Genomic DNA, 11036 nt, shown 5'->3' on the forward strand with positions numbered 1-11036 from the left:
CCTAACCACAATAACTGAAAGGAGTTTAGGCTGCTTATGGCAAAACTCATACATTACAGAAGTTCATTAGTACAAAAAGAAAATGGATAGGCACAATTGTTTATACATTCTCTTACAGTATCCATATCTTTATAAAATCTGAATTAGGGGATTGGCGCTGTTCACTAGTATGAGATAAAGAGATCCACTATAAACAAACTGCTACTCCAAGGAAAACATTTTACCCCAATTATAAATGAATGAAAAATGTAGCACAGTGTAAATGCTGTTAGAAAAATAAAAATAAGTGCTAGGAATGGTCACCAAAATGTGCAGACTACCCAAAGTAAAAAAGAATATAATACATAAAAGATATGTAAAAAATGGAACTCCAAACAATGAGTGATCGGTCAAGTGTGTGTAAAAAGTGGTTGTCAGAGTCCACTGAGAATGAATGATGTTTATGCAATAAAAAGTGCGATAAAAAATATAAGTGAGTTATACCTAAGAGTGGGGGCAAACACACTGTTGCCCACTATAAATAAGTGTGTATACTGGTGTAGCCAAATATTAAAAAATTATATTGTTTGGAAAAAATGTGTTGAAAAAAAGTGAAAAAACACAAAACAAAAATAAAAAACAAAAAAAAAAAAAAAACAAAAAAACATAGAAAAAAAACAAAGTCCAGGTAACCACAAAATTGTTATCAAAAAGCAACACAAAAACAACAAGTGCCGTGAATATTAGTTCTGTCGTTCAGTAAAACAGTTCTAGTGCAACAGGCTAGTGCATCTTCAGAGGTTACAGGTAAGTCCGTCCCAATAGTTGTATACTGTCCAGGGTGGAGTCCCCTCTAGTGCCCCCACTCACCAGAGTGCCCAACCCCTGCAGGGGTAATGAGCATGTAGATCCAAATCTGATGATCCAATCGGTCGGTGTCCCCCTCACCACCTTTTATCACTTGTGTCACCAGATCGTTCTCAGAGGACATCCATCCGGAACAGTTATCATGTGCAGGGAGAAGAGAAGAGCCTTTGTGGTGGCTTGCTGGGAGGAGAAGTGCTGAGTGTAGGGTGGTGTGTAGAGGTGAGCCCCAGGTGTGGACAATTGATTGTCCACACCTGGGGCTCACCTCTACACACCACCCTACACTCAGCACTTCTCCTCCCAGCAAGCCACCACAAAGGCTCTTCTCTTCTCCCTGCACATGATAACTGTTCCGGATGGATGTCCTCTGAGAACGATCTGGTGACACAAGTGATAAAAGGTGGTGAGGGGGACACCGACCGATTGGATCATCAGATTTGGATCTACATGCTCATTACCCCTGCAGGGGTTGGGCACTCTGGTGAGTGGGGGCACTAGAGGGGACTCCACCCTGGACAGTATACAACTATTGGGACGGACTTACCTGTAACCTCTGAAGATGCACTAGCCTGTTGCACTAGAACTGTTTTACTGAACGACAGAACTAATATTCACGGCACTTGTTGTTTTTGTGTTGCTTTTTGATAACAATTTTGTGGTTACCTGGACTTTGTTTTTTTTCTATGTTTTTTTGTTTTTTTTTTGTTTTTTATTTTTGTTTTGTGTTTTTTCACTTTTTTTCAACACATTTTTTCCAAACAATATAATTTTTTAATATTTGGCTACACCAGTATACACACTTATTTATAGTGGGCAACAGTGTGTTTGCCCCCACTCTTAGGTATAACTCACTTATATTTTTTATCGCACTTTTTATTGCATAAACATCATTCATTCTCAGTGGACTCTGACAACCACTTTTTACACACACTTGACCGATCACTCATTGTTTGGAGTTCCATTTTTTACATATCTTTTATGTATTATATTCTTTTTTACTTTGGGTAGTCTGCACATTTTGGTGACCATTCCTAGCACTTATTTTTATTTTTCTAACAGCATTTACACTGTGCTACATTTTTCATTCATTTATAATTGGGGTAAAATGTTTTCCTTGGAGTAGCAGTTTGTTTATAGTGGATCTCTTTATCTCATACTAGTGAACAGCGCCAATCCCCTAATTCAGATTTTATAACTACTGGATCGCACCTTTGGGGCTTTCTTTATCTGGGGGGCTGCAGTTCAGTCACAAGCCCGTCCTAAGCGCAGAACACCACCATATACAGTATCCATATCTTGTTCGATGTACTGATCTGGGAACAATCGCTCTTGACACTCCTGACCCACCCACTGGATCTCCAAGCCCACCAATCCCCCCCCCCCCCCGCTGCCCTGCCTATTCTTGTCCCCCTTTTATGCCTCCCTCCTTTTCTTCCCTTTTTTCTCTTCTTCCTCCTTCCCCTATCAAATGTCTCTCCAAAGTCCCTAGATCCTTGCCCCTATTATCCATCTGTAAAGAGAGGTTGTTTAGTCGGGGGGTGAGCCCTCTGGGTAAGTTCTTTACCTATTTCGCACCCTACTCCCCCCTCCCTTCTCCCCTTCTTCCCTCATTCTGAGTCCATCGCATGTTGCTTGAAGCTTTTGATGCTCCAGTGTTTTCCTCCCAACCCGGGAGGGGTGGGGGTGAAAGATCCATCTTACTACAGAAGTCCCTCAAATCTTCGGGGAATCTCAAGACCACAGAGCGACCGTCCTTTTTTCCCTTGAGACAGGCTGGTAAACCCCAACTGGGTTTGCTCGGTCAGTGTCTTAAGGACTCTTCTTTTTGTCAAGGTCTCTGTTGATAAGTCCGTAAATATCTACAGATTTACACCTTCATAAGAGATTTTTGCCGACTTCTGTGCTTTTTCCATTATTGATTTCTCCTCCACATAGTGGACCCTTACTATCGCATCTCTTGGGGTATCAGTAACCTGGCTCCGGCACCCTGGCCCCAATGCACTCAGTCAATTTTTAATATTTCTGGGATCTCTTTTCCTAACATGGGATTAACTAGGCCCCGCATTACTCCTGGTAGTTCTTCTTCCTATTACTTCTCGGGTAAGCCTCTGATTACGTACTTTTTTACGTTGAGTTCAATTTTATATGAGAGAGATCTATTATCTCTCTGTAAAGATTTCATCTGCTCCTTTATTTCTTCCAGCCTATGATCATACATATCCTGCCTTTCCTCCTCCTCCTCCACTCGGCCCAGTACCTGCTCAATGTCTGAACGAAATGCTGCAATATCCAATTTCAGCGATACTTCAACTTTTGCCAGCATCTCTGCTAAGATCTCTTTAATTTGAGGCACACTTGCCTGGGTTTCCCCAGGCCTTACTCCATCCTCCACTAGTACATCTGCACCCCCTTTCCTTTTTTGCTCCCAACTTTGCAATTTAGCGCCTCCTAGAGGGTTGCCCCCAGTACTTCTTGGCCGGGTTGATGCCTGATCATTGGACATTCCGGCTATAGCCTTCTCCTCAATCATTCTTTGCCTGCCAGACCCCGTCCTTGCTAAAGCCTCTTGTCTGGGGTTACCGAACCCCTCTTCTGGTATGCTTGTCTCCACTGACATATAGCTCTGGATAACCCCTGGGCTCAGAGCTGGCTGCTTTGCCAGTTCCTGCTTGATTTACCTCTCATTTTTACTAGGTGAATGGGTAAGTAGATAGCTAAGTAAATTTGAGGGGTATGTTTCACGGACAGTCAGGGGGCAGAGATAAGATAAAAGTGCAGCAGTATATGCTCCACCCGGATAGCTCCTTTGTGTGCAATTGCACAAAGTCTTTTTTATGTAGTCCATTTTTGTTACACAGTCCTGCTCTCTCTCCCCCTACTGCTCATCAGACAGGTCACTGTATACAGCCAGGACCGAGTCCCTTTAATATTCCAATACCTGCATAGGAGCGGGGGTCCCCCAATTCAAGCAAAATAACAGGTATATCGGGAAGGTGTGCGGCTAAATAGATGGTCCAGGGATGTGCACAAGGTATACACAGGGCATTTCAGTAGTATAGTAATAGTATAGGCAGATAAACAGCGATCACAATCCATAAACTGTAAATACCGACCTCCAAAATGTTCTTTCTCCTCCTGCGTTTGCACAGCCGAGATTCTTCCCCCTTCTCTGGGTTTCGCAGATACAAGTGTAATAACAGTCTGTGGTCAACAGCTGAAGCTTGAGGCTGTGGCTGGGGGGCTGGGAAATCCCACAGAACGAGTGCTGCCTGCTTCAGTGCTTTTTTCTAACCTGTTACCCAGGAATGAAGCGGGTACACAGGTCTATCAACCGAGGATTCTGGTGCAGACAACACTCACAAGAGGGGCAGGAAGGTCAGTCAGGGATAGGAGCGGGCTCCGCGATTCAGTATATTGGCTAAAGTCTTGTGTGACAGCACGCTATTCTCCTCCCAGCATGGTGGCTCTGTACTGGCATCAAGCAGCGGCGGGGTGGGGGAGTCAGATGGTGGAAGCTCATCCATCCAGCATGAGTGTCATCGTGTGTCTGAGCTCCTCCCCACACCAGTCCCAACACTTGGAGACTTGTATGGTGCCTGCTGGACCATGTACTTGTATGAGAAAGTATTCTGTTCTTTGTATGCTTCCTTTATGAGAAATCCCTGGTGTTCCTGCCAGTCCCTCTGCTTTCCTATTAACAACTGATCACACTAAGCAGGAGAACACACCGTGGTAAGTTCTCTAGCTATGCTGGAAACTCGGTGTGCTCTCTTCCAATTTATCAGACTTGTCCTGACACGCCCATGCTGCAAAGCCATTCACTAGGAAGTTCAGTGTGCTGCTGCTTCTCCTCCCCCTAGCTCTTATGCAGCTGAGAACAGAGGGAATGTGATCACTTCTAAAAAAAGGGAAAAAAGATATTTATATTTTATTTTCATATCTATATAAAAATGTTTTGCCTTTCATTTCTATTTTAAACTGAATGGGTTGTTTTACAAGGTGATTGCTTACAATCACTTCTGTTCAATATTATTTTGGACCTGGGAAGGTCCGTAAGTATGTAAACTTTGCTTTCTGTACCTCTTGTGATACTGTTTACATTATGAATTATTGATTGATTAGGATCAAGTAAATTGATTCCAAAAGTTTTTTGACTTACTAGATTTCTTTGTTAATTTTGTTAATCTAGTTATCATGGTGCTAGATATTAACTAGCGAGTTTTAAATTGTATATTCATAACAATCTTGCAGAGATATGTCAGTTACACAGGTCTAAGACTGCATTCACGCCTGAGCAGCTTTCATACACATGGCTTGAGCATTTACGTGTGTCTTAATGCATGTGTGTGAGCATTTTAGAATCACATTGCAAGTATTGTAAATATGTGTTCAACCTTTCAGGCAGCTTTGGAATGGAAAGGATTACAGGAAAAAAAGAAAAAAAAAAAAACGCCTGAAAAAGTGCAAAAATACATGATTCCTGCATTTTGATGCATTGCCATTCAAATCTCTGAGGCCAAAAATGCCAATTTCTGAATCAAAAGTAGAGTGTCAGGTGTTGAGCTACAGCCACCATTGAAATACACAGAATTTTGGATGTTGAGCATTTTGGATTTTCGTACTATACAATGCTTATTTGTGAATGTGGCCTAAGGCTGGCAGATTACATTAAATATCAGATTTAGTTGTGTCTGTGATCTGAAACTTCTATAGAATATTGATGTTTAAGGTAATAAAACAAAATTAGGGAAAATATAATATCTATTTTTGAAATAACTAAGAAATTATTGTATTTATTAGTTATATAGCTGTGTATTACTGCATTTTCTTTATGCTATACTCATTTATATTGTATTTTATATTTGATATGTATAAATCATAGTCGCTTCTCAAACATGAAGGCAATAAGACAGCCCAGTTATAAAGTTGATAAAATAAAGGTACTCAGTATAAACAAGGTGCACTGGCTTTTAATACCAGTGAAGTAATAAAAAAGGCCAACAGATTAAACTCTTTAAAAGAGAAGTGTAGGTGTTTTTTTTTTTTTTAGCAATCCTACGTATACCTAGGTGGATGCAGCATCGGTCTGATGCTGCAACTGTCCCCTGCTAGCTCTAAGGTGGAGAACTGAATAATCGAAGCACTGAGAACTGAGTGATTAGTGGTCTTTAAGAGCAGACAGCTGGTGACTGTCAGACACCGGCTCTCTGCACTGGCTCCCCACACTCACTGGAGCACTGGGTTGTGGATGAGATGGGAACGGCTGGCTCAGACTCTCAGCGTCTCGCTGAGTCCAGTGCCGGTCCAGGCACCTGAGTGACTCCTGACCATATGGTTGTGATCTTTCCCCAGCCGGCTCTGTGTCTTCAGCCCGCTGTCAGCTGAAAAAGGGTCACAGGAGTGCAGAACTGACTGCACTCCTGTAATCCACAGGAGAAGTGCAGCCAAAAGGAGCTTTGGCTGTACTTTTCCTTTTAATGCTGCTCTGTGGAAGGGATCCATGTCACATGGATAAGAGAAAAAAGGGTGCTTCTGGATAGCCGTATCTGACCAAAGAAAATATCCTTAAAGGGTGAATATAGTTCTGGCTGATGGACGTCTGTGTAGGGCACCAAGGCAGCACTTCAAGAGTAGAGCAACAACTCTAAAGGAAGTGCAGCAGCATTAAGACTTTTAATTCACTAAAGGATTAAAAACACTTACTAGAAGTAGAAGTTAAAAACTCATCATGTGTGTGAAAGAATCCATTTTGGGGGGGTGGTTCCTGGATGATCAGGTCCGCAGTAGGTGTTGTTGATCCTGACTGTCCAGCAGAGGGAAACCGCATGATCAGAAACCAGGAGAGATGGTTGTGTTGGAGTATACCAGTGTAGGATGCTGGACTCATAGGTGACGTCACCGGAAGTGCGCTTAAAGCCAGCGTGAACCACACAGGCCCGAAGTGACGTCTATTAGGTGGGATGTGTTTCAGAGCATTTAATCGGCTTCTTCATGCCGATCTGAAGAATGAGCTTATCAGATGCTCTGCAACGCGTCCCGCCTAATAGACGTCACTTCCGGCTCCTGTGGTTCACGCTGGCTTCGGGAGCACTTCTGGTGACGTCACCTACGAGTCCAGCGTCCTACACTGGTATACTCCAACAGAGCCATCTCTCCTGGTTTCTGATCACGCGGTTTTCCTCTGCTGGACAGTCGGGATCAACAACTCCTACTACGGACCTGATCATCCAAGAAAAAATCCCCAAGCTGCACTCTCACACACATGATGAGTTTTTAACTTCTACCTCTAGTAAGTGTTTTTAATCCTTTGGTGATTTAAGTCTTAATGCTGATCCATGTCACATGCCTGCTCTGCAGACCAAGACTGTCAGTAACACTTAATATTATTTAAAAACAAAATAAATCAACTATAAATGCCTACTAATTGTAATATATATTTTTTTTCTCTGCAGGTGCTCTTATTTTGGCAGCATGTTATATTAATGACAAAAAGAACTTGGCATTTGCAAGAAGAGTGGAATTACAGAAAGCAATATATTGGGAATGTTGCTCTTAGCAACAGAACTAGAGATGTGACCTTCTTACAACATACATTTTAGATCATTGCACTTTGCTTTCCCAAATCTGACAACATTAAAATGCCTGCAAAGACACCAATTTATCTGAAGACTGGCAACAACAAAAAGGGCAAAAAGTTTAAACTGAGAGATGTGTTGTCGTCTGATTTAATCAGTCCACCTTTAGGAGATTTTCGACATACTATACATATTGGCAAAGATGGGCAACATGATGTCTTTGGAGACATTTCATTTCTTCAAGGCAACTATGAACTGTTGCCAGGCAGCCAAGGCAATCCAAGAAGTGGCCATTTGACTGGACATAATGAATTCTTAAGGGCAAACAGTACCTGTGACTCAGTGTATTCTGAATCTCCTTCCCCGGTTCTTAAGAATGCAATCTCCCTACCAACGATTGGAGGATCTCAAGCATTAGTCTTGCCATTGTTATCTGCTGTAACGTTTAATTCCAAAAGAGACTCTTACAGCCCATACAAGTCTCCAAGACTTAGCTGTGAGCTAGTTTTAGAAGAAAAATTGCTAGAAAAATGTCAGCCTTATGAAAATGATGAGGAGTTTGACAGTGGAAGTACATGGAAGGTTAATGGTTCAGCATCATGCTCTACCAATGGAAGATCAAGCCATTCATCTAGCCTCTCTGAACAATACAGTGACTGGCAAGGGTTAGACTTATTTGAACACAGTCCTATTTCAAGCAACATGGAGGACACTGATTTAAAATCAGAAGAATCACTTTCTGACCTGGCTGGCTCTCTGTTAACTTTACAGCTTGATTTGGGTCCTTCTCTTTTGGATGAGGTGCTTAATGTTATGGACAAGAATAAGTGAGTGTTTTTTTTTCTCTTCATGGATTACTTATTTGCATCCCGCATTTTTAGGTTTTTGTTTTCAGTAGCAATACTAAGGTATATGACCCAAATATCTGTACTTGATCAGCTGTAAGGTATCGTATTTTTCAGATTTCAAGGACATTTTGTGAACAGTAATTTATGTGGATCTTACTTCTAAAAATGCATGAAAACAATCTTTTTTTTCCAAAGGTCCCCATGTATGAAAAATTCCAAGTTCATATCTTTTATCCCATTATATGGGTTTCGGTTTGCTCATATCTAGGTCCTAGATATGTAGTAGAATCCACCTCATTCAAAGTTGGACATCTTCCTGATTGCTTTCTCTTTTCATCAAGAAACTGCGTTGTTGCCGTGCTCCAGCAGAAGAATTTATAGCTTAAAAACAGATGTATAGGAGGTTTAGCATATCTCTGGAGACTTTCCTTTATGTTGTGTTTATTTTGTTTATGTCATACAATGCATTACAACATCATCCGTTTTAGCAATAATTGTCATTGGATTGCTTGATTATATTTGATTTATGATGCCAGGTTTTAAACTCCCTGAAAATTTGCAAAAAGTTTAATTTATTTCTGATCAAATATACTTTGTGCCTTTTTATTTTTACTGCAGAGTTTTTAATTTTTCTACAATGTTTTTTGGGACAGCATTTTTTATTGCTTGTAATTTTACATTGCAGGTTTTTGTGTTTGAGAAATGGATGTTTAATTTTTATTTATTTCTTATCCAAATCCTACAAACACATTTTGGTTACAGCAATAAACAAAGCACTGTTTTCTCACCCTATACATTAGGGTCGGTTCACACATGGGCAACACGACTTTAGCGCGACTTTGTACCGCGACTTCAACGCGGCTTCAGCGCGACTTTAGCGCGACTTTAGCGCGACTTCAGCGCGACTTCAGCGCGACTTCGGCAAATTACGAGGCGACTTGAAGTCGCCTCCATGACAGGCGACTTTGCCTGTGGCCAATCACCTCTCTGGGAGGGAGGGGGGGAGGGAGGGGTTTTCTCTGCAAAGTCGCTTGACTTTACAGAGAGATCCGACTTGCAGGCGACTTACATTGAGTTGAATGGGTACAAGTCGCCTACAAGTCGGATAGAAGTAGTACAGGAACCTTTTCTGAAGTCGGAGCGACTTCAGTAGTGTCAATTAAGACGCTCCCATTGCCTACCATGTTAATCTAAATACAAAGCGACTTGGGGCGACTTGGGGCGACTTGAGGGCGTACAAGTCGGATCCCAAGTCGCCCCAGTGTGAACCGACCCTTAGGCTCGGTTCACACTGGGGCGACTTGTCAGGCGACCTAGTCGCCTGACAAGTCGCCTCCCGTTCTGTGCTATGGAACCGTTCTAATCGGAGCGACGCAAGTCGCTCCGACTTAGAAAAAGGTTCCTGTATTACTTTGGGGGCGACTTGGGGCGACTTGCATAGACTTCTATGCAGAAGTCGTCTCGCAAGTCGCCCCGGCAGTCGTTTGCAGGTCGCCTCGCTGAGGCGACCTGCAAGTCGTGCCGCCGATGTGTGAACCGAGCCTTAGGGATAGCAAATTATTATTATCATTGTTATACAGTAGGGGTATGGAAGGCATTTTTTGAAGGTATTTTTTCATGCAACAAAAACAGCAAGACCAGATGACATATAACACTGCATGTAAACAGAAGATAAATTGAAAGTGAAATGAAAGCTACTCATAACATCTATGAAATATAAGCTGTGTCAAAGCAGTCAGATGTTGTTGCAATTACAATTAAACAAAACTTCTCATATATATATATATATATTTATTTAGATATGGGGTAGTTGGCTCTCATGGTAGATGCATTTATACAGCAAGTCCACTGCAGACAGGAACTATTTTTTAAGAACTTGGCAGCCTACTTTTATTTAAAAGAAAGCAAATGTTCACAAAAAAAAATTACTTACCAAGCAGGGGATCTTCAGCTTCAACAGAATACAAACACAGGAAAATGCAGAGCCACCTGGCTCATCAGCTCACTCAGCTTCAACTGTAGTACCATACTGCACCTTATACCAGTCTCTCAGACTGTGTAGTCCAACTCTCTTGAAAACTTGGCTCTCTAGCCTTTAGTGACAGCACCCTGTTGCACAGCCCACTTCTGGCCTATGGATTGGGGTTCTCTTGACACTTCAATAGGAGATGACCTGACTCCTAGAACTGAGACCCTCTGTCTCTTGGCTCCTGGCTGTGTCCTCTGACCCCCTCAATGAGACCTTCTGTCTCCCCCCTTCTGGGAGCTGTCTCCAAACTGGGAGCCCTGAGTGATCCTCAGACCTGAGTATATAACGACCACGCACACCTGTGTACTCAGGCAGATTGCAGATGTCCAGCAAAACCTGGACACAGGATTGAATGTGATTAGGAACTACAGAATCCAGAGAAAGCCAATTACACTGCTTTCTCGGCCCAGAAACACCAGTCTGGATCATCGCATTTACCCTAAATGCGAATCCTGTGTCACATTTTTCTATATTGTCACAGTGACAAAGCCTCGTACGTTCACAATATGTAGTGTGACACCTTACCTGATTGTAAATTTTAAAGAGTTGTTTCGTTAGGCCCTTACACTATATAGATGTTGGTAAAGTTTATATCCCTAACAGATTAAATCTGAAACAAAATGTGTGGAGCTAGATTAAAGTGAAAAACAAATAGCAAAATCCCTGCTACCTGTAAAAAAAGACAGTAAATACCCACCTTTTTTAGAGCTTGCACCACCCAACACTGCGTTGTTCACA

The 11036-nt window shown here is 42.0% G+C and overlaps 1 protein-coding gene across 4 annotated transcripts in view; it reads left to right on the top strand.

The window, feature by feature from the left end:
- CDC42EP3 (CDC42 effector protein 3) overlaps positions 1 to 9252 on the top strand; it is a 190994-nt gene extending 181742 nt beyond the window's left edge. For all 4 annotated transcript variants that reach the window (XM_073627639.1, XM_073627637.1, XM_073627638.1 and 1 more), the window contains one exon: positions 7299 to 9252. In XM_073627639.1, the coding sequence (XP_073483740.1) occupies positions 7485 to 8252 (768 nt within the window). In that variant the 5' untranslated portion in view covers positions 7299 to 7484 and the 3' untranslated portion in view covers positions 8253 to 9252. The remainder of the gene's footprint in view (positions 1 to 7298) is intronic.
- The last annotated feature ends 1784 nt before the right edge of the window (positions 9253 to 11036 follow it).

Source organism: Aquarana catesbeiana, linkage group LG04 (genome assembly GCF_042186555.1).
Source record: "Aquarana catesbeiana isolate 2022-GZ linkage group LG04, ASM4218655v1, whole genome shotgun sequence".
NCBI lineage: Eukaryota > Metazoa > Chordata > Amphibia > Anura > Ranidae > Aquarana > Aquarana catesbeiana.